Source organism: Betta splendens, chromosome 21, assembly GCF_900634795.4.
Source record: "Betta splendens chromosome 21, fBetSpl5.4, whole genome shotgun sequence".
In the NCBI taxonomy this organism is placed as follows: Eukaryota; Metazoa; Chordata; class Actinopteri; order Anabantiformes; family Osphronemidae; genus Betta; species Betta splendens.
This window is the reverse complement of record NC_040899.1, coordinates 6403228-6427962: the sequence shown is the minus strand read 5'-3', so window position 1 is coordinate 6427962 and position 24735 is coordinate 6403228. Positions and strand designations below refer to the sequence as shown.

The following is a 24735-nucleotide window of genomic DNA, read 5'->3' as shown; positions in this document are numbered from 1 at the left end:
GTATATGCTGCTGGTAGGACTGGCAGACAGTAAGATGAACAGAAGATAGGACATAAAAGGCTCCACCTAAAACGGCCCAGTGATGTTCGGCCTTGTCTGAAATGAACGTGACGGTTGTGGCATTTTGCCTTCAGGACACATCAGAGTCTCCTTCACACCTCTCACGATCAACACAGCGTCGCCTTTTCTCACCAAGAAGGGTAGAAAACGACCAAAGCTATCTTCTTTTTCATCTCAAATAGAGATAAATTAGACGCGATGAACTAAAAGGAGAGGTCACATCTGGATGCGGCCGCAGGCCGTCTCCTCACACCGACGATCGCTATAATGAGGATCACTCATTATTTCTCTTCAGTATATATTTAACAGTATCGTCACAACCATCAAGAGCTCAGTGGGAGATGTTGAGCCTTGAGCTGCATTGACTTATATGAATATTTTTTTTATCTCAAGGTGAAAGCGGAGGGGGAGGCAGAGGGAAGTGTGAAGTGATGGATGAAAAGGAGCCTGTACTGTACCGCTCAGCGTTCACACCTCGCAGCCAGATGGACCCGACCGGACCGTTTTAGCAGCACGGCTCCGCTTCTGCGCCGGTGCCGCCCCGCGGGCCTTTCGTGTAGCTGCCACATCTTCTGCTGTTCCGGTGATTTCCTTTGACTTTAACCGGGGAAGTGCACCATGGCTTGGATTGATATCAGGTGACCCGCTTACATAACAGAACTTCATGTTTCTTCTGTTAGTTGCACCAGTAAAACCAGTTAGGGGTCACTTTAGAAACTGGACTGACCTGATTTTAGAGGCCAATGATTGGGAAGGTTTATTCAGGAGACGGCCATTCATGATTGTATTCTGTTCTCACCCAGTGCATTTGGAAAAATCTCTCCAGTCTAATCCTTTGAGAGACTTTGAATTTCTATATAAATGTAAAGCGCAAAAGGAAAACATAAAAGCCTTTCTATCAGTGCGATGCTGGTCAGACAAATGTGAGTGTGTTCTGGAGTTGAGCTTTTGACGGAGGAAAATCCATTATGTTGTCTAAACATCGCTGCTGTTTCTAAAGGGGCTTTTACTCCCAGTGTCAGAACAGCCTGTGTTCACTTAGTGTGTCTGTATTACATGTAGGTCTTGACAGTGATGTAACAGGTTTCTAATTACTTTTCTGCCTCAACGGGCTGTTTCAGCATCGCCAGAGTGCTCTATAGTTGTAGATAAGAGGAGGAAGAGTTAACGGCCAAGCCGGCTTCGTCTGGCTCCATGTTTGTCTTGGATTAATCGAAGCATTAAAGCTGCCACTGACTGATATTTGCACCTCAAATACAGTTAGCATCTAGTTAGCATCCCTCATCACATCAGTGTGTTGACTGAAGCTTTTCTCCCGTTAACTTCACCCAACAACATATGTACTTGTCACGTTTTAAAGAGGGGTCTTTCACATTTGCTCTGGACCAACTGATGAGGTCTTCTCTGGTGTCTGTCTCTTGCAGGAGCGTGACCAGCTGTTGGCTGAAGTGTAACAGCGCCACCATGTGGAACCTGAGCCGTAGTGTAAGCCACAGGTTAGTCTGCTACATTAAAAATACAGCAAATGAGCGTCAAATCCACCAGACTAGTCAGGAGCTCAGTGAAAACAATGACCAATCATTTTAACACGTACATTTACTACTGAAAATCTTTTATTGAACAAAAGTATTTAAATTCTCATCATATTGTCGGTGATACAGTACCATAGTTGGATCTTAACGAGTCATATATGCACCTCATCTTATTTTGAATATATACATACAGTGAAGACAAGAATTAAATAACAATGTTCAATAACATTCAGATATATCATATAAAAGCTGAGGACCCCATGATCAACAACACTTCCATTGGTAAACAAATGCACATCGCAAAAGAAGAAACGAACAAGGAAGATGTTTGGTAGGACTCGATTTGCTTTCGCTACAAACCATACAGGAAGTATTTGGTTCTGTGACAGTGAAACGTGGCCGGCGTTAAAACCTGACCATCCGTTAAGCTCCGTCCCATCAGGGGGTGAAGTTAGAATTTCCTCAAACTCTTTAATACAGACGGTGACGTTATCATTTCAGTTACAGCAGACTCAGTGATCATAGTATTAACTTTTGAATTCAACTGTGTGTTTGGCTGCTACACACGCTAAGCTATGTTGAAGGAAGGGGGTTTAATCAACGGTCGGTAGCTGTGGGTGGATTATTAGCAGTTCATAACCTTAACCTGTATGTGTATAAAGTTCATTTATTAATGCTTTGCTAAATTTAAATCACAAGCTTCACAAAGATATATGTATCAGTGAAAAATTCTATCTGAAGAATCATCTTTATATAATTTATTAGCAGGACCTGGAGAAGATTAAAAAGGATTTAATCAAATTGCTAACACATCTTTTTACAACTCTTCAGTCAGTATCCTGGCACAGTTACAGACAGACACTGGAGAACTGTGACAAAGTATAAAGCAGGCGCAGGGAGCTAAGAACGAATGTCTAGCGTGGTGAGTGCAGTGCAGACCTGGGTGCAGGGTGGCACATTTGGTTACATTGATTAACATTCAGACTCTACAGGACCTCAGAATTCTCCCCTATTACGCTCCACCGCTGCTCTTTAGAAATATTACAGGAAGTGTTGTGTCCAGATCTCCACTAGCATCACTAATAATGGCTGAGCCCGTGAAGACAGAAACAAGAAGGAATCTGAAAAGAGACCGAGAAACATTTTTGATGGAAGAGAAATCATGTAGAGAAATAAGGAGAAAAAGGCAAGAGAGTGATTCTGGTCACTTTGTGAAGTCTCGAACAAATATTACAATAAATTACCTTTTGAAAGAGAGAAAACAAAACAAAAAGGAGCAAGCCAAACTAAAACAATGACAATGGCCAGCAAACTGACAGAAGTCAGGTCCCTCAAAAGGTCTGTCCATGTGTGTGGATTAAGAGCAATGGTGTGATCTACAATGTGCATGGCAGTAAACGGACAGTATGCATGACATCATAGTGAGCGCTCAACCCTGGAAAGGCCTCAGGCGTTCTGTTAGCAGCAGGTGTGGTCACTGCACAGTAGCACATCCAGCGTGAGAGGTGCCGGGGACGCCCTTCCACTGGTCGCCACCAGGGGGCAGAGCGGGTAGAGTCGTGGCTGAGGCCCTGGATGTGGTCCAGGCGTCACAGCGAGAGGGTCCAGAGCTAAGGCTTGAGTTAAGACAGTCAGGGAGACGTTAGTACGATGTATGTATAATGTGCATGAGTGTCTGTGTGAGATCCAGTGTGGGTGCGACGCGGGTGGATCACTGCAGCACTTTGACCAGATACAGCTTGTCTCCGTGCTCGCTGGTGAAGATGGGGGCTTTCTTGTAGTGCTCCACGAGTTCGTCCACGGAGTTGAACTTGCGCTGGCCGATACAGTACATGCCATCCGAAAGCTGCACTTTAAAGTGTTTGTTCTTCCCCGCTGCCTTCAGAGACACCGATAAATCACTGGGCTGTGGGGAGAAGGAGGAGGAGTGAAATTAGGCAAAATGCTTTACACCAGCAGATGGCACTACGGCATCATTTAACATCTGAGCTCTGAGGAAACTGGAACCACAGGTTAAAAAATTATAACCTATGCATAAGGAAAGACAACTAAATGAGTCCTATGTTTTTAAGAGCACCATAGTAATTAGCAATTTAAGTATTTGAAATGACGCAACTCAAATTATCCTATTATTGACAGCCATTAAGTCTAAATCTGACTGTGTGTTTTGACACTCTCTTCATGCACTTAAACTTCTATATATCACCAGCATTTACTGAATCATGTTCTTATATTTGAGGTTGCTCCTACTGTAACTGTTTCAATTTTCTGTTTCCAAACCTATTTGATCAAATGTGATTTAACGTCATCATGTTTGGTCCTACAACAGGAGTGAGTGAGTTGATTGAAGTAATTCATTTCATAAGCGCAGTTCTTCTTTTGCAGTAATGTAATCTGTCTTCCTTTCTCCCACAGCCTCGCTGGTGCAACGCTGCACTGGCTTCTGCCCACAGACTCACCGAGGACTCGCTGTCTCTTATGAGGAAGTCGCCCTCCGCTCCCCTCTCGTTGAGAATGCTCTCGGCCTGGTTTCTGGTGATGTTGCCATAGTACCAGTCCCTCCCGGCGAACTTCCCCGAGCGGCTCTGGGGGGAGCTTGGCGCGGAGGCGGGCGGCCCGGGCCGCTCGTCCACCACCATCACATAGTTTTTAGGGACCAGGCCCACCATGCCACGCGAGTTCTTGCACCGCCACCACTCCGGGTCGTTCTCGGGCTTCTCCACCACCTCCATGACCTCTCCCTTCTCGAAGTTCAGCTCCTCCTCCGTCACGGAGCTGAAGGGGTAGAGCGTCTGAACCAGGTGGAGCACCGCGCCGTAGCCGCCCGCCCGCCCGTTCGCTAGCAAAGTCCCCGGCCCCGCGTGGAAGCCGCGGGAGGAATCCCCCTCCGCGCGCTCGTCTGCTCCAGCGGGCTCCTCCTGGACGTAGTTGGACGGAAACCAGCCCACTCGACCCGCCTGGCTGCCCCGCCACCAGCCGTCGCTGCACTTCTCCATCACCATGACCCGGGAGCCCTTGAGCAGGGTCAGCTCGTCTTCCCTCTCCGCCGAGTAGCCAAACTTGACCACGGCGGGGATGTTGAGGTCGTAGATTCTCTCGGCGGCGCCGCCTCCCGTCCCGCCGCCCCCGCTTCCATTGGAGGGGTACTCGGTGTCCGAGCTCGGCGTTGGCGAAGCATCACGAGCGCTTGTCTTCCTCTTTGTTTTTCCCAAACCTGCAGAAGAAGAGAATAATAAAACATCAATACATAGTTGTTTTAAGACACAAAGAGCCTTTAACTGTCAGATAAATTTTATAACTCTTCTATATGTACATAATTAACACACTATCATTTAATATTTAAGAAACCTGGGAAAAGCAACAAGCTTCTACTCATAAAAATCCTGTGTAATGCCTCTGCAACTTCCCTTTAATGTGCTGTATAAATACAGATTATAGCAGCTTTAATCTTTTAAAACCTTTATATTATTAAATATATAATCGAAACACTGCTTAATGGTGGCATTAGAGCAACGGCGAGAAGCACTGAAGACTGAAAGCAGGTTTAAGAAAACAGGAAAGGGCCTGAGCTCCGCAGGGAGACGAGTCCGTCCAGGTCAGAGGAAACTAATTGAGGCTGCGAGTTGCACTCCTGGGGTCCGAGGAGCGAAGAGCCGAGGATACGGAATAATCTATTAGAAGCCTCAGCGGTGAGCGACGGGCGTGATCAATACTCCTGATGGTAGAATTAACGCGGCGCTGTTGTACACAGCACAAACGAGGCAGGACTGGAGGGTTCTATAGTCAGTCGACCTCTGTACGATGAGGAGATACTGATTCCTGCTCCATCATCACATATGTCGCTCTACGGCCGTATGAGAGGGGCCACCGTTTCCCCTCACGTCGCCGCACAGAGACATGAAAGCTCTTCGTCTACTTGGTATTCTGCGGACGCCATCTGCACGACGTACACAGATCCATACTGAGCAAGCGGCAGAAAATAGGTGGCGCACGCAGGGAACGGAAAGTGGAGCAGGCGCCGTGGGCTCCATCACGACGAGCACGTCCGCGATCAAAGCCGCCCGCTGTCTTACCTGCCTCTGACTCCTCAGCTCACGCGCCTTCAAAGACGAGTCTCTAAACACGCGTTTGCACACCTCAATTAAACCTAAAGTTTCTAAAGCCTCTCCGCTGAACGGAACCTGGGAGGTCCCTTCAAAGTCACGGTGAAATAATAATGACGCGCTACACAGCTGACAACATTTAAAGCATTTACTTGACAGTTGAGGCTTCTGTCAGCAGCTGCTCGTGTGCGCTGCCGACGACTGAAGTGAGATTCGTGACAGCTGATCACCCGGTTCGTGCCACAGAGGCTGCTGAAATGCCACAGAAATGTCACTGCTGAATAGTAAATCTACAGTGTTCGGAAAATCACTGGGTTCACGCAGAGTAGCATGAAACTTGTTGGCAGGAGGAGGAGAGCGGCGAAGAAAGACGAGGGGTCCCCTGGCAGCTGTTTCTCTCTCTCACACACACACACACACACACACACACACACACACACACACACACACACACAGTAGACCGAGCACATCAGAGGCCACGAAAACAGGGCAGGAATAATAAGAGGACCATGTTTATGGATAGCAGCGCGCATCCTGGATATCTGATATCTGGATGTGACAAGGTTCTGTATCGTCTGGCTGCGAGCCCGAGACTGGGGCGGACTCTGGAGCTCCCACGGGACAAATAAAACGTTACTGCTATCATGAGTTAGAGAGACACACAATGAGCGCACGCACACCTCCTTTTTCCACTCATTTCCACTTCAAGGCACTGGCCTGCTGGTTACAGCAGCACTGGCCTGTATTTCCTCCTCCCACGCATTCGCTCCCTAGCTTCACCTAGTGCTTCGTCTGTGGGAGAGGGAGGCTGGGCTCCCAGGCCCCCGAGGACCCGCGCGCAGACGGAAGCCAGCGGATGAAAGCCTCCGCGACCCGATGTTGCAGCACATTGCTTCACGCCACTGCTTCCAGTGGAAGCATCACGTGGGCCCGAGTCAGAACGAGGAGCCCGGCGCGGCCCGCCGAGCGGAGGATGAGCGCCGTGGTTGACTGTGATGAGCTGTCAGCTGGCGATTTAAACCACGTGCTAAATTTAGCGTGTTCGTCGCCAACGTCACCACGCTGTTGTGAGAAAATGCTGCAACAACATATTGTCCTTCGCTTCCACATTTTGCCACTTTTCAGCAGAAAAGGACGCGTTGCTACAAATGAAAGCTGGCGTCACTAGGAACCTATGGGTTTAATGGGCTGCAGGACGGGACGCTGCAGCGTGAGAAACTTCAGCCGACACAGAACCCAGCTTCACCGTGCGTTCCAGTGGTGAGAACTGGCCCAGTTTCACCAGTGGGCTGCGCACTTTCTGGATTCTCTCAACTAATAATGGTTTTATTTCCTGTCAGAGGAAACTGGGGCACAAACCAGCATGCGGCCATTCAAAATTCAATTCTGCCTGGGTAGATGTTGATGACGGCCGCATTAAAAGCACAAATTCCATGCATTGTTCATCGCGGCGCTGTCGACGCCGCCACCGGCTGGACGAAGCGCCGCGCACTGGAGACGGCATGACGCAATCGTGCTCTCAGCCAATTCGATCCTCCACTTAAGCGCGGGTGAGTTGCATTATCCTCTCTGACCTCACCTGCTGCTCGTCACCTCGCCGCGAAAGCGCTCGCGCCTATTGGATTTGCGCAGGCTTTTAATGCCGGAGAGGTGGCGGACGGCTCGCGCTGAAATGGATCTGGGCCATAATGCGGGGAGTTGATAACTTAGACCGGGTCGGAGGGCTGATCCATCATTCCAGCACATCCATTAGGCTGCTGATCCCCCCACTGATCGATGCTACTGATCACAGGCCTGACGTGAGGAGGGGGACGCGTGCCACGCTGGCCCACATAGCGCTGCAGAGTTTCCCCGAGGGCTGTAACCACAGAGCACATCACACCAGACTCTCCTCGTCACTTTCTATTCTCTCCTCCCCGACTCTAAATATGGCTGCCGTTCGGGGGCCGCGCAGTTACTATTTTTATTACCGAGGCTCCTCTTGATCGTTGTCTCATTAGATTTTCCGCCGCTTCTTTCCGCATTCTCCCTTTCCGCCCGCTCCCTGCTCGACGAGGAACTACCGCACGATGATCGCGTCCAGCTCTATTCCCACACAAGCCGGGCGTCCAAGTTGAACGATAATTCATAACTAGAGCCATCTGATTTTGTTGACACTTTCTGGATATCACATATGTGGCATCTGTAGTCTGTGGATGATGCTTCATTATAAGCCAATAAATCTGGGCCTCTATCTAATTTCTAAAAATTAAAAAATATAAATGAGATCACACCCTAATGTGAAAGCCTCGTAATTTATGAGGTCATTTTTCTTTCTGTCTTATCACTAATCCAATCTTGCAATGTTAATGAATGACGTGCCACTAACTGGCTTAGACGTTCAGCCTCCTCCAGGCAGCTCCATCAGAGTCTACCATTAAAAATAAAAAATATCTAAAAATAAAAAACACATGGGAGAGCTGGTGAGACACACCTGCCTAATAACTGCATAACCATGGATCATATTAGTCATTTATAATTACTCTTTCACGTGCGTTTTGGTTCCGGATCAAATTTGAGTAAATAATGACTGTTTGTGTGCGAGTGTCTAATTAACTGACTAACAACGATACTCAGAAGAAGCCGTGTGTTCGGGAGACAATAGATTGAGTTTTGGCTTGATAAGCTGTGCGAAAGCATAAATAACTCCCAGGCTGCGAGCACCACCAGTCCCTCTAATAAGCTGGCAGCTCTGGCTGTATGTATTGAAGTCATGGTCGGAGGCCGAGACGGTTCGCTGACAGCTGAGAGCAACTCCTAACTCAACAGGATCCCTGGAGAGCGCAGTGACAGCTCCCGAAGAGCGTCGAGCACCGAGACGCAGCATCGAGGGCTCTGCTTTACTTCAACACGTCCGTCCGTCCGCCGCCGAGGCGACGGATCAGAGGGGAAGCGGCCATTTTCCCTTTTCATGTTACCGGAGTGAAGCGAAAGGCCTCTTACCCAGCGTGTCCTTGATGTTCTTCACCAGCGAGCCTTTCTTCAGGCTGTTCTTGCGCTCCACGTAGTTGGACGGCACGTAGCCCGTCTGGTTGGAGGCGTTGCGCACGCGCCACCAGGTCTTGGAGTCGTCGAGGAGGTGGAGCCGCTCGTTTTTACGGATGTCAAGTTCCTGGTCCTGCTGGGCCGTGTAGTCCCACTTGGCTACAACAATCACCTCCTCTGTCATCTTTCATGGAGTCCCCCTGCAGGGAGGAGGGGGAGGGAGGGGTGAGTCAACAAGCAGGTTAGACTGAGAAACCATTAATCAGCGGGTGAAAACAAACAAACCACAACCACAAAGCTCATCGTCCTAATCGTTTGTGTGATGTATTAACACTGAACCCTGGCCCATTAGAAGACATGTTTATTTCTAATGGGACTGGCAAGTCATTGCGAGGCCATGTTTGATCCCAGTCTATCATGAGGCTAAATTACATAACCAAGATGATTAAAGTTCGAGGTAACACTCGAACAGCCCAGAGCAGCGTCGTAACCAATAAGCCCGGGATGAAGATTATGCAAATCGCCCTTTCACTGTGTAATAGCTGGAAAACAGAGGCGTCACAGCAGGACGACGGGACGCGAGTGTTCCAGCACGCGAAGGCGCCCGTGCATCCAAAATGGAGCAGGCGGCCGAGAAAAGCCCGAAAAGCTTATTTGGTCGAGTGAAGCGCAAACACCAAAAATCAATATGTGCATGCGCTCACTCTGCATGTTGCCTGACACACAGACACAGACACAGACACACACACACACACACACACACACACACACACACACATACATTACACGCTCTATTTCACCAGGCTTTAGGTGAGGCCGTCTGACACAACTCGCCACCTCAGGTCTACGTGTATCTGTTCAAACGCTGGGGAAACGGGAAATAAACTGTCCATTTAGAAATATTTATAAACGCTTCAGGAAAGTTTGATGAACTGCAGTTTATTCCTGTGCCATGCAAAAAAAAAAAAAACACTCTTTCTGCGATAAAAGGCATCTGACGGAATGAGAACCATCCGAGCATTCCAGCTTATATTTAGATCAGCGCCATGTGGAAGCGTCTACAGCTGCAAACACAATCAGTGGGGGAAGTAGGAGCGGCGGAGATGGAGCGGAGCACAAGAGGCGCTGATGATGAGGGCCAATTCGGAATTATCACCCACGCTGCCGCGCTTCTGTGATCAAACAGAGCTGCCCGTCTTCTGGGCGACGCCGTGTAAAGTCGTCCGTAGCTGTTGTGAGGCACTGATTTACAGCAGCAACATGCTCCAGGAGCCAACGCTGACAGTTTAACATTCCCACTGCTTAATTACTCGAAACAGATGCTTTTTATGGAGCCATTTGGGCAACGGTGACAAGTGAAGCCATTGAGACACGGCCTGCTGGTTTAAAGGCGCTTCAGAACAGACCTGTAGGTGAGTAAGGTCCACGTGTGGCCCACAGAATCACAGCCACGGTCCAGAAAGATCCCATATGATCGGCATTTACATTTTATTGTGTGATGACAGGGAGCAGCACGGATGAAGAGTAACCACAAAAGAGAATTATGGCTCATGCACAAATTAAAACACGGGGAGTTTCCATTACTGGTGGAAAGATTGATACGGTCCACGTTTTACTAATGCAAATGAAATGCAGCAGCTGCGTTTCCAGCCAGAGATTTTATTCCACTTCGATTAGGCCACGACCTCGAAGACAGTGCAGCCGCTGCTGAATATATTATGTGACTTATAGCCACGACGCAGACGCTCTGCGGTGCCGCGCGGCATCAGATCGTCCAATGACGGCTCCATCGACAGGGCTGAGCTGAGCTGCCGAGCGTCTGCACCGTGGAGGCTCAGAATGGGCCTCTGCTTGCCGTCAATAAAGCCGCCAGACTGGATTTCTTCACAGGCCGGGACAGGGACGGCGCACGAGGAGGGAGGAAGGGGGAGGAAGGGGGAGGAAGGGGGAGGTGGGAGCGCGTTGTGCAACTGGCCGAGATTATGTCAAGTTCGCCAGAACTTCCCTTTCACAACTTTCCAAAATGTGACAACTTTTGCTGCCGCAACAATTGCGCCGGCGTAAGAAGCCGCCGGGGCGAGTGTGACATCCAGGAGATGAAACCGCGGGAGGAGCGCTCCTTCAGAGAGAGCAGGAAATTGAAGCTGAAGGGCAAGTTGATGAGGAGCTGGGGGAGGGTGACGTCAGCCCTTCCAGGAGGCAGGAGGAGCGTGAAGTGCATGCGTCTCGGGCCACGGCTGCTGGATTGGACCAGGCCACGGCTGTTATTCCGCCCGGTGCGGACGGAAAGAACCGCGTGACGCCTCCATGCACAGCCGAAGCAGGAAAACACAGCTTCCCTCTCAGGTCCAGCGCTGAATCACACACACCAGGGTTAGAAAAATCTGAAATAACACGTTTGGTCATCGGACGACTCTGGTGACGTGACGCTGAATCATCGCTGCTACAAAATGGGGAAATCAAAGTCTTAGGACTGACAGCAGATCACGCTGTATGCAGCAAGACCTCATTTAGATCATAAGATACAAAAACAAATACAGTAGGGTTTAAAATGCTTACTGCATCGCTAGCCAGACGTGCACACACGGACTCCACACTGAACCGTCCTCGGTCCTTCTGTGGCCTCTCCACTCATGTTCACACAAAGCAGCAGAATGAGACTCTTTCTCCGCTCCCGGCACAAGTGCTCTGCCTCCTCTCGTCCATGATACCCGTTTTCCCGTCTCCTTGACAACCTTGCTCATTAGGCGAAGTGATAAAACGCCACTCCATCCTCTTCTCTGGCCAACCGTGTGTGTCAGACTCGCTCATTCAGACGCCTGCCAGCGGGCCGGCACCGGCGCCATCCACGAGGGCTGTTTATACAGTAAAAGCTGCATCCTCTGACCTAACCTGTGTTTATTCAGACCTATTAACTCCACTTGGTGGACATGTTCGACAGACAGGTGGCCGGGCAGAGGACCGCGCTTCCTGCGAGAGCGAATACAAATAGACACAAAGGAAAGCAAACAGATTTGGGAGCGAGGCTGGTTTTGAAAGGGAAAGCCTGAGAGCGCCTGCTCCCCGTGACCCCGTCATTCCGCCGCTGGGGGCGTTAAAGGGGGGGGCTGAGCTGGACTTCACTGAGGGGGCGACGCTTAGAGGCCCTTTGAGCAGCACACAAAGAGAAAGGGAAAGTAAAAGAGGATTATAAAGGAAAGAGAGAGGAGATGTTTAGAGAAAGAACTGGTCTGGCAGGGCTTTCTGTGTTCGGCATTCAGGTCGAAGACAGGCAGGTTTCAGCCACATCCCCCTCCACTCCAAACGGGCCGCAGGAGTTGCTTCTCACAGGAAGCTGCCTCACTCCCTACAGTGTCCGAAGCATCAGGGAGACAGACTGGACATGTTTATCATTTGAAGAGGCCTAATCCCCTTCACACAGCGATCCAGGCTAAGATGGCTCTGACACATACGGCTGCTGCAGCTAATATCCAAGCCTGCCACTAAAATGTGACGTAACCGCCCGTAAAGCAGGCTCTAAACAGAGGGTGCAGGAGATGAGCTCATCGCCGCCTCTGATGCGGTTGGTGGCTGCTCCTCTTCAGGTTCTTGAATGCTATCACAATGATAAAAAAGCCAAAACTCAAACCACTCCAGGACGGTTCAAAGAGGGTTTCGTGCTGTCGGCCCAAAATAGGGCCGGGAGGAAGACGCGCTTAGACCACACGGATGCAGTCGGGCCTTTTACCGCGGCACGTTTCCGGAGAGAAGAGTCTTCAAGATCAAACCCTGCTGGAAGACGACAAACGCACAAAAGCAGTTAAAGCGAATGTTTGTAAAAATGAGAGGAAAAAACAGCAGAGGCAGAGATATTAAAAGTAACCCTGGTTCCTACAATACCCACAATGCAAATCTGTCTCGTCTTTCAGCACACTATCTGCTGCTATCGTGTCAGCCTTTGTCCTTGGACACATTTATAATGGAGGATTACAGTCAAATATTTAAAGTCCCAAGTCTAACCCAGTAAATCAACCTCACTTCCTCAGACGCTGTGGTTTTCCCAAGGACTACAAACAATTCAGTGAACTGTGATTAAACTGGTTGAAAAAAAAAAAAAAAGCTAAAATTCACAGACATTTTGATCATTTTACTATAGCATTCAGTTTATTTTGTTACAAAACCTGCAAATTAGATTCAAATGCAGGTTTACAAGCCCCTCAAAACCTAAAAATCTCAAACGACATTTTAACATCACACAGTGAAATTCTTGCTTCAGCCTGAGAGCTGGATGCTGAGCTCACACAACAACAAGCACCTGATTAAACCCTGAATATCAAAACCGCTGGCGTGAGCAGGTTTTGCTCTACTGACACCTTCTATCCGCAAATTACTTTAATGAATGCTACCGAAACGCAAGCTCGCTTTAGAGAAGCGTCTTCACTTCGCACTCGTCTTGAAGCACAGAGGAGGTAAAAACTCCTAAATAGGCAATAAATTAATTCCCCTCCTTCCAGAATGGGACCATCCCCCGGCAGCCTCTCCAATCTTTCACCTCACTTTCTTTTCTGTTGATACTTGCCTCCGACCTCTGCTGAGCGGATCCCACATTGTTGAGTGAGTCTCCATGACAACAATCGCTGGGTGGTCCCACCTAAAGACCCTCACTTCTATCCTTCATGCCTCCATTTTCAATATGGAAGGAAAATACAGGCTCTGCACAGTCACAATCAATAGCCATTTAACGCCATGTTTAGACAATAGAATGATGACACTGGAGTGATCATATTGTGTAATACCTGCTTCATTCCATCATTGTGATTGCAATAAAAGGTCAAAAACAGGGCTGAATCCCTTTCATAACGTTCCCTTTTTCCTCTCCTCATCTTCTGCTACAAAGAGCTGGTTTCCAACGTGTTTCATCCGCTCCCTGGCGTCCTCTTTTCCTCCCTCCATCACACTGCAGCATTTGTTCATTTTGCTAAACATCATGAGGAGATTGAGCAGCTTGTCCTACACAACTTTTCTAACTCAATTCTCCAGCCATCATCATTTCCTCGGGTCTTTGTTCTGTTTTCTTTGCAGCTCTGGTTCATCACTGAAGTAGAAAGGAGTATCTATTTTTACCGGTGCATGCGACAGTCTGGTATCCATGTCCCCAGGCAGAACTACAAAAAAGGCGAGCACTGTGAAGTGCAACAGGGCAAATGTAGCGAACGCAGCTTTGATATTCAATTTTTCCGACTGGAGGACAAGAAGAAACCCCTGAGCTGTTGGTCTGTTTGTGTGGATGCCAAACATAGGACATTATGTGTGAGGTGGGAAGGTCGACGAGTTTGTAAGATAATTCTGATAGATTGTGGTTATGACGTTAACCAGTGAGCCCATCACCTGAAGCAGTGAACAACAACAAACAAAAACAAAGGATGCAGGATGTTCAAAGACCGAGCAACACTGTGCTGCGTTCAGCACTTTGAGACTCGAGGCAAAAACATTTCCACATCATCTTATTGGCTTGGGAACCTTATTTTGTTGAATATGAGCGGCTTGGGAAATCAAATAAACAAAACGCCCGGAGCCAAACAAGCCGTGCATTTCAGCTTTCCTCACACGGCACAGTCAATAAACAATCCAGAGTCACTCTAGCAGGAGATGAGCAGGGTGTCATGAAGCCTCAGGAATCTATGAGTTCCTCCACACGTCACACCTGCAGCCATAAGGAAAATACATCATCAAATAAACCCGTCCACCGTTGTCCACATCACTGCAAACACAATGTAGGAAACAGACAACCGTTGTCTCACTAGAAATTCTTCATTCTGTTGGCTTTTCAATGGAGAGTAAAGAAATAATCACATGAAGGAAGGAACAATTTGCTCCCAATGCAATTTTAAGTTAGTTAAAGTTTGGAGAACGTTTGTTTGGCATTACTCATCATCAAAGAATGCTACTGTTGAAAAGCATAAAGGCCATTTTCCTTCCCACTGCCTTTCATCATGTTCCAGCTCAACTCCTCCAGATGACGTCATCGATGACACCTACAACTCTGGACTTCAACGTCAGTACCAACTGAACTTTCCCCCGTTGTCACACGTCAAACTATTTGGACAACTTGACCACAAGCTGTGGTTAAAGCAGAGGAGATGCAATGGTTCACAACATGGAGGACTGTATTGCAGTTCGCGTGACCTTTGCTAAAAGACGAGTTCTGCTGGGGAATGTCGCTGCGTCGGGGTCCGAGCGCTGCTGCCCACTGCACATCTGCCCAGTCACCGTTGGTCACCACAGGGTGCCCAACAGGAAACGGCTTAGGGCCCAGGCAGGTGTTTAAGACAGTTTCCTCCAAAACACGTCGGCACATGGCCCCAGCTAAGGTCAGGCTGTATTTATCACAGCTACCAGTAGAGTTTTGATCAATTTGAACATTCAGACGCTGGCATTCACTTTTTTAGAGACAGGGGTAATAAGGGGCTTCAGTCTCAACCTTGTACCTACAATTCCTGTGAGGGCCCTGCAAGCAACATGTCAGGAAGAGTCCTAATGAGGTAACATGGGAGGGAAACCCAATCTGCGTCTATTGTGAGCACTTTCGATTTAATTCAATACGTGCTTCATTACCAGTCAGAAGCACCACTGATGACATGACATGAGCTGCACACTAACGTCCCACATGGTGCCAATTACGTCTTAACGCTATCGCTACAGGAAATACATTGTGAAAGGAAGGTAAGTTACAAAATGAGCCCAGCTCGTGTGGAAACAGCCCAGACCTACTCCTCAAATCCTCCCCCCTTTCTTCTCCGTGCAACACAAACCAATGTTGACTCTACCTCAGCTTGAGCTTTAGCTTCTCTTTGTACCTTCTGCCCCATCGCTCTTCTTTCTGCTCCTCCCTCGGCTCAGGACCTGAATTATTCCCTTTGATCAGATCCTACCTTGAGGCTCCCAAGAGAGAGCTGACTGATGTAGCAGGAGCTACAGAAGCGCTGGAGCAAAGCAATGTGAACCTGTTGCACACTTTCTCAGCCCAGTGGATTATTTACTCTGGCAAAAACTCAGTGTCTTTTTTTGTGCCACGAAACAAGCAGAGGGTCAACGAACAGAACTGTACGAATCATTTTCTACTAAAAGGTGATGCCAAAGCTATGAAGAACCATTACTTAGATGACCTTGGGGACCTTGATTAATTTTCTTCTCATGTAAAATAAAATGTTGCATGTCAGCAAATCAGTATCAGGAAACATCAGTAAACCAAACTTTTAGACTTCATCACTTCACATCACACACACCAAGAAAGGTTAGAATTCGACAGAACGTTCAGGCACAGAGAACAGTAGCATCCACCAAAGTTATTGCCGCTCCATGAAGAACTTATTTTCCATGACTTATAAAAACAATCTAAATTTATTAGACCTTTGGAGACACAAGGGAGCTCTCTGTAAAGAGCACGGACAGAGAGCTGCTTGTCTTCGTGCTTGTTTACGTTACGTAACTTCATGATGAGTCGTTGGGGAACCAGCAAATGCGATGTTGAAAGCAGAACGGACACACGCAAGAGCCGTCTCTCATGCACAAATACATGGAGCCACACATATGCCAGCTTCTGGGAACCCTGTCGACTTAAACTCAGTGAGAAACCAAAGGCGCTCCTTCCATCGCTCACAGGATGAGAATAGGTTTGTTCGACTCCCCGGAGGAGACACTGACCTCTGGAATGGAAACAAGTGGTGGGAACGAACACAGGAAGCGGCCACCAAAAGAAAACAAGTAGACTTTTAAAACTCACTTCGGGAGTTTGATTGCTGATGAATAAGAAAAGACACAAAAATGGTTTAAAGCAATCATTAAGCATTTTTAAGGAAATCTTCTGATTTGCTGCAGCGATTTGTACGATCAATACGGTCAAATGCGGCGACTCGCGTTCGCCACGCTGGAAGCCAATTAGCGCAGCCAGTCTGCAGGGACATTCTTCCCTCCCAGCTTGAGATCTAATGGGTTTTTTGCCCTTCAAGGCCAAAAGCAGCGTTTACTCCAGGGCACCACCTTCTCTTCCGTTTGAGTCTTTAATTGCTTCTGGAGCTCTCATCGTTTTCCTGCAACACGCTCTATTGTTGTCCCACTGATTTGGCGTGACGAGGGCACGGGGCGACGTTTCTGCTCCACTGGAAAAATCACAGCTCGCCCCAAAAACGCTGCCACATAAATTCACACTCGGCAGCTTCTCATTCGGCACTTAGGAGGACCGAGGTCACGCTCAAAACAACTGTGCCCAGCGGAATCGGCAGCGAGGGGTAAACAGGTGTCCTGCAGCAACTGTACGCGGTCCGGAACGCTGGGGAGAAGCCTGTGGCACTCTGAGCTACACGCCTCATAAATAAAGCAGGATTTCCTTGAGCTGCAGCCGTGTGTGAGAGAATACGCGGGAGAGGGGAAAAAGGTGCTAATGGATTAGCGGGCCTATCGAGTTCCTCCATTCAGCAGCTGAACGGACGCCCATGCACGCAGCAGTGCATCTGAGGACAAATTGAACCAATTGAAGGCAAATCTCTACTTTCACAGCCTCTATGTTACAATTAGATAAATTGGTGATTCCCTCCCATAAGCCGCCTTAAAATATTACAACAATTAGAGCGGAAATATCGAAACTGAGCAGTTCTCAAAGCATTAGGCCGTTCTTCCACAGATTAATAAGCACTACCCTAATAATCTCTGCCTCTAGGGGGGTGAGAGGTGTATTATAATCTGCGTGTATTGTTGTGTTTGGAGCTAAAACACAGCTTTACTAAAACACAGTTTATGAAAGGGCCTTCCAAGCAGCACATCCATCCGTTATCTGAACGGTTTGTCCTTGTAAGGGTCAGGGAGGTGGGGGAGGCTACCCAAGCTGTAATTGCGGTGAGGCGGAATACACCGGTCCATCAGTCCGTCAAATGGCCACCTATAAACGACCATTCACACTCACACCTTTTAGAGTCTCCAATTAACCCGGGCTGTGCGTCTGTGGAGGACAGAACCCACACAGGGAGAACACAGACAAGCACCTTAGTAAGCGAGAAGCTAAACAGGAATAACCACAAATACACGTTATCTGCCGTTGTGTGGACAATGTGATCCACTGGGAATGTGTGCTAGTGGCCGGGTGTCGTCGGGTTATGAAGCATTTACTGCGCTACGATGTGTCTGATCCGGTCTCTGCAACATTACGTCACCTGGCAGCGAGATTCTTCAACCAGTCATGTACACACACGAGCGCATTCCTGCCGGGTTACTTTGACACAACCCCTTCGCCTCCAGGTTGCCATGACTGAACACAACAATGAAGGAGGGCGACTCCAGAGCTGTACAGTCCTGCGCTAAACGCCATAAACCAGCCCTACTGGACGTCCTGGGTCGGGTTTCACCAGCGCTATAAATACACCTGCGCAATGTAGCCGCCTTGTTTTAATGCAGGGTTAGTGTCTGTGTAAATACTTGCACAAAAAGCAGAACACAATCGGAAAATAGGACAATCAGCAAGTGACAGTCTTTTGTCGACTACGGGAACATTTGGATGAGTCGTGTCTTGTTTGGCACTTTGTGTAATTCTGTCAACATTGTTTAGCTCCTGTGAAAGCAGCAGAGCTGGTGGCAGGTTTTCACTAGACTCCTACTAAATCCATATAATCCCTCTCATAATACACACACACAAATGAAATGCATTGGAAAGCTGTTACTTTCATTTGTGTGAGCAGTTTATCAAACTGAATCATCAGGTGCAGCACGAAAAGCTCTAAACATGGAACTGGGCAGAAAACTGAAGTCATGTGACCAAGTACTAAACAAACTAAACAAAGGAAAAAAACATGAAAACAAACAATGTTGAAATTTTATGATTGTTTTTTAATATGACTGAACATGTTGCTGTGTCGGCTCCGCAAAAAGGGCCCAACACGTGCTCAGACTCATTCATTTGCTCATTAGCAAAACCAAATTTGCATCGACGGCTACTCGAGCACTGGTGCTCGAGTAGCCGTCGATGCAAATTTGGGGAGATTGGGGAGATTGTAAATGACACGGAACCTCAGAGGGACGGATGCGACGTGGGCCCGCGGAGCTCCGAGGGCGAGGATCGCTCTGCAGAACGCAGATAAGCAAAGCAAGCGAGTGGGTGAGAGCGCCCACGCGCGACTGTTTGTACCACAACGCGGCCAACGGGGACGCGGTCCACTTAATTAAATCAATTAGAGCATGACGGGCCTCCCAGAGCAGAACCGACAGACAGGACGAACCCACAAACAGCGGCTTGAATGAAGCCGCAGCCTTCTGCTCGTTTCACAACACAACGGGAGCCAGAGGAACGCGATAACGCCGCCGCCTCTGAGGACCGATAATAATGACACACTATTTACTGCGACAACAAAGATGTTGACAACGACTTTCACGCTCACAGGAGCTCCAACGCTAATGATATCACTTTCACCGCGGAGATTTCCACTTTATAGAAGAGGAAACACAACCCGGCGCCACGTTTTAAAGGACGAGCCTAAAACAACTGTAGGTGATGACGGTTGCCAGGGGAAATATGTCGCTGAGCAGGTTGGTTCCAGCAGGCAAATAGGAAAGACCTGTTTGGTGACGGAACCTGAAGGCAGCGATCCTCGACTCTCACGGCGGCTGCTCTACATCTGCTGACGGCAGCAGCGTGCGCTGATGAATATGTGATGATGTGTCTGTGGCCAAGAGCCTCGTGTGTCACAATGTCAGCGCTGTACAAACAGATGGTCGGATTGATTTGAACAATTATACACAATTGTTTACAGTGGGATGTTTGTAACATGCGGCTAAATCTGACGCTGGTTTCCTACGAGGTGCTGGGTTTCATCCCTTGTCTCTCAAACTACGTAACATGAGCCACGTCCTCGCTGATGGACGGCGCAGGGGAGGTGCTGACGCCTGATTGCAAGTTAACGAGCAGTTCTCAGTTTGCTTATGGATTTATAGGCTGCTTCCAGTCTGAGAACATGAATCCCAAAGGAAAACCGAAATCTTTATATTCATGAATAAAGTATATTAATATACTAAATGAAGACGTACAGTCCCGTCTTTCGCTGTTTTGATGGTGATCCGTGTTAGGTAGACGCATTGGCAGGTTTTGGTTGGGACAGGTAGGACAGAGCTCGGACGCTCGGCCTCAGCCGCGGCAAGGACAGTTCCCAGAAATCAACGGCATGCGAGTTACTGGCCGCTGGATAAACTCAGCGTTATGTTATCAGGGGCTGGAGAGTGGCAACTCTGGCTCCAGAGCGCGGACTCCTACAGCGGCAGGTGTTTGTTTTCAGGATAACAGGCTTAGCTCTTGGCTGGAGCATTTAGGGCCATTCATGCATCAAGCCAACACCGACGGATTCATATAACAGCCCCGTGAGCTGCTTCAGAACCTGCACACAACAAACACTGCAGGTGTTTACGTTAGCGGAGCTACTTGACAGCACAGCACTCCTAAAACCAGTGACCTGTCTCGCGTTCTGGACCCATTTCAAACCCCCCGGGTGGGTTCTACCTCGTACTTCTTCCGAGGCCTCGGAGTCCATCTTAGGCCTCTAAATCATGGTGCAGCATCCAGAGTTTCCACAGTTGTGTAGCTGTACCACTACTACACCCACTTCCTCCCTTCCTGCCTTACGCTCTCTCCTCTTCCCGTCATGGGCCCCGCTCAGCGGCCCACAGAAGGATTAGGCCCGGTGCCCAGACGTGACCCGGGGACACCGAGAGCTCGCAGAGTGTGAGTTCAGTTGTGAGACATGAATTAGGAACTCAAGCCGGGCGCCGAAGAAAGGAGATGATGATAGAGACGAACGACAAGGAGGCGAGAAAGGGAGAAGTAAGAGAAAACAAAAGGAGAAGCCCAGGAGAGGCGCCCGAATCCCAGGACTCCAGATAAAACGCAGAAAATGAAGTCGTGGAAGAACTAAGGTGTGAAATTACAGACAACAGAGACAGATGCTCAGGTCGCAGTAGCCTGGATTTAAAACGTGTTTCCTGCCACACAACAACTTGCTGTTCCACCGTAATGAAGACGTATAGTTCTAAAACCAAACAACACAAAAGCACACAAAAAAGAAAATCAGTCACTGTCTTGTGCTTAGCAGAGGAACAAATCCCGTCTCCTCTGAGGCCACGGGGTCATGTAAAGGGACTCTATTGTCATAACTCTGTGTCCTCAGTGTAATGGTTACCCGTTCCCCAGATTACAGATGATTAAAATGACAATGGGACACCCTTTATCTCGCTGCAAACATGATGCTGTTCACTGCCCATCTGTGCCTGACCTTTTAATTCCTTCCCCTTCTCGTGTCCTAGAAACGTTAAGTTCCTGAGGGAGACGAGCGCGTCCGCGAAGACTGAACTCAGCTTTGTCAAAGCGCTGGACCACAGCTTCCTCCCCGACAGACAGCGGCAAGTCACCGAGCCAAATATTTGTCGTCTCATTACTGCTGTTTAGCAATATTTGTTTTTTTTTGGTGAGTTGACCTATTGAACGCCTCTGTGATTAGGTCACAGCCAGGCTGATAGAAGTTTAGGGTGTGACAGGTCACAAAGCCACCGGATCGTAGATGTGCAGAGAGTTCAGACATCTGCAGAAAAGGGACAGACCTCCAGGACCGACCGGGTCAGAGCGCTGCTTAACTTTTACTACAACGTGACCGGGGTGATCTTCAGACATGGAGCCGTTCACAAACCTGCTGAATGATGGAGGCGTGTGTGTTCATAGGCAGCTTCCTTCAGATCCTTTAAGAGCCACGCAAATCTACTTAGAGTTTCATTTCCAAGTCTCCTAATCACAGCAACGACTCATAAATGGTGAGGGGATTATGTAATCAGCCTTAAAACCTCTGTCACAGTGTGTAAAGTCCATAGAAAGAAAAAAGGTTTATTCTTACTAATCATAATTAATGGTTTAATATATTGGCTCACTACTAGAAAGTAGTGAAAAGTCACTGTCAGAGCCAGGGAAGAGTTTTCCAGCTACTCAAACAAACAGACGACAAAAACACAAAGGGCTGTGTGACATTTAATCACTCGCCGCGTGAGCGAGGACATTTTTAGGTCCATTAAGCGTCTTATGAGAGGACGAAGAGCGAAGTAATTAGCGTCTGCTCATAACTGCGCAGCCAAACATGAAGACGACACGGGCTCCGGCTCATTATCCCGACTGGGAAGATACGACTCGAATTACAACTCGGTGTCTGATTAGCACCAGACGCCTTTCAAATGACGCTAATAAAACCCAAAAACAACGACACGGCTCCAGGTGGTAGCGTTCCAGTACCACCATCAGATTAGCTATAGCTGAGAAATTGTGAAAATATTTTGATCACCAGGAATATTTCCATCTGGTTATTAGTCACAGCTAAATACGTTGAGCAGCCAGAAAGTCGCTGCGTGAAGATTAATCAGTCATCAACGCCTCCGTTTGATCATTATGACCAGTCTGGATGTGGTTAAATATTACATGTAGACACATGTTGTTATATCAGTGCGTTCATCATTAACTGCTTGCGTGGTATTGCTCAAATTTCCATCGCGACTTGAAGCAAACACAGTAACAAGTAATAAAACGTGTTGATCGCCTGTGGTACTTAACGCCCGGACTCTGACGACGCACCTCCCCAGATTAACGCCGGACTGTTTTACTTTGTTAATTGACAAGGGGCCGTCTGAACGCTCCATTAGTTTGAGTCCCTGCAAGGATAAGGAGGCTTCACGGCGACGCTCCTGAGGGCGTCCTCCGAGGGCCGGAGCTGTGTAAGCTCTGAACTCGCTGCCCTTCCACCACAGCCAAGTAGATGCTCAGTTATTATTTGATCAGGTGTGTCAGTTGGCTTCTCCAGCCTGTCATTGACTGAACACACCTGGTCGTGGTAATCAGCAGGAGCAGCAGGGCGGCCCTCGATGGCATCACTTTGACGCCCCTGATTTAACAGAACACCTAAAAATCACAGATTGTTTTTCTTCTATTTAAAATGTTTCGTTTTAACTCCACACGTCTTTTTAAATGGAAAAACCCTGTATTTCAGGCAGCAGATGAATCAAAACTGACAGAACACAACAGACGAGCTGTTCTGAAAATAAACGCTTATGTATCAAGAAAGATGAATGGCATCAGTGCAAAACTCCTTTTCTTGGCTCATTTCAAGAAGCTGTAAACTATTTATTCTACACACACACACACACACACACACACACACACACACACACACACACACACACACACACACACACACACACACACTTAATATTTACAAGCAGTAACTAGTGAGCGGTTGACCTTGTGGCCAACACCTCAGACAAAACAAGAGGTTGCTGTGGAGCTACTTTACTCACATAGAAATACAGTGGAGATGCAACTACTCAGCAACAAATGAAGCAAAAACACAATTCACACTCAAAATCTCCTCACATCCAGTGTCACTATGCAAATCCTACAAAGTAAATATCCAGAATGTAAAGTCACTCAAGTGTCTGGTAAAGGTAATGGGTTAAATATTTACTCTGTCATCCACTGAGCTTCAGTCCTTTTTCTTTCATTGCCGTTTCTACTGTAAACCGGTAAAACAAACACGCAGCACATTTTCTCTGCTCAGTATCAACCTGATGGGAGGTTTCTGTAATACTGGCCCAGCCGTGTGTGATTGCACCCTCCACATACCTGTCATTACTGGACGAACCTTGTCCCAGACTGTGTAACAGAGGGTGTGTCTGCACAAAGGTGTGCCAAGTAAATACACCTGAACCACAGCTCTGCAGCCAGAGGTCCCATGAGTCACTGCCCTGATGTTCTGCTGCTTGGACAAACTCAGCATGTGGGTCAGGAAAGAGATCATTTACATATGCGCCACGATTGCGCAGTTATTGCACATCAACCAGAAAGACAATGCTTCCAATCATCTACGGGAGTCGCGGTGCAGTTACCATCGAGAGCCACTAGAAACAAGCTCGACATGTGTCGCCAGTCTGTGGTGCTTTGGGAAAAAGCTCCGCTGTTTAAAGCTGCTGCCAGGCACGCGACGGGCCAAACTGCGGGGTTTTAAACGCGCAAATAAAGAGCGAATGTGCGCAAACGGGTGCGCAGATGCGTTTCGAGCCGCTCCAGCAGCCTGCGCCTACAGGCCTCAAACCCACAATGGGTGATAAAGTTCCCGTTGTGGTTGGCGAGAACACAAAAGGTTCTGGAGCGTGGGCTGGGATCGAGGCCAGCACCGAGGCCACGGGAAGCGAGGCTCCGGCCCCGAGCCGAGTTACCGACACCAGCTCCGAGCGGACAAAGAGCCGGCGACGAACCGGGGGGAGAGACGCCGCAAAGCTGCCGTTTCACCCCCACAACTACTGCCGCTGTCCGTGATGTAACCGTCCTACGAGGGAACCCCGCGCGGAGCCGTTCCGACGGAGAAGAGGTCCAACGGAACCAACTCAGTCTTACCTTAGTGTTCGCTCCAGGCAGGTCGGGGCAACGGCGGCACTCAACGTCTGATGGACACCGGCGTGCGGAACAATAAGTAACTGAGCTCGCGTTACAGACACACAAACAGCGTGTTTTTCACAAATTCGCTCATCCCTGACTTCCACTAGTTCCCCCTCATTTAGAACCGGGACCGAATGCGAGCTCTTCGATCTATCCTTGCTTGTTTGTCTGGCGCAGGCTGACTGCCTCCACCTCAACCACTCGAGTCAAGTTGCTCGTTAGGGGCATGCAACTTCCGCTTTCAGCTTTCAAAATAAAGGCGTAGAATTGTGCCCTAGGAGTCGACATCAGTCTTTTTGCGCGATGACAGTTCCAAAAACTCTTAAAGACGTCTCAGATAACACAGAATGAGCTATTCAACGCTTGATATCAGTTCATTAATGACAATTATGGAAGTATTTGCACAAACAGTAGGCGTTTTTTTGGTTTTTCACAAAATATGTGAGGAGCACATAAAGTCGTAAATTAGACACAATGCCTTGTATTTTTTATACTTATCGTGTTTGTATTTTCTCTGTGCTGTATTTTTCTCTTATTA

The 24735-nt window shown here is 48.3% G+C and overlaps 1 protein-coding gene across 1 annotated transcript; it reads right to left on the bottom strand.

Annotated features, from left to right (window-relative positions):
• Positions 1–1651: 1651 nt before the first annotated feature.
• nck2a (NCK adaptor protein 2a) lies at positions 1652–24475 on the bottom strand. Its single transcript, XM_029137513.3, has 4 exons — positions 24156–24475; positions 8678–8919; positions 4052–4806; positions 1652–3498 (listed from the first exon to the last, which is right to left on the bottom strand). Exons 2-4 carry the CDS (start codon positions 8901–8903, stop codon positions 3304–3306), a joined length of 1176 nt encoding a protein of 391 aa, XP_028993346.1. The 5' UTR covers positions 8904–8919; positions 24156–24475; the 3' UTR covers positions 1652–3303.
• Between the last annotated feature and the right edge of the window lie 260 nt (positions 24476–24735).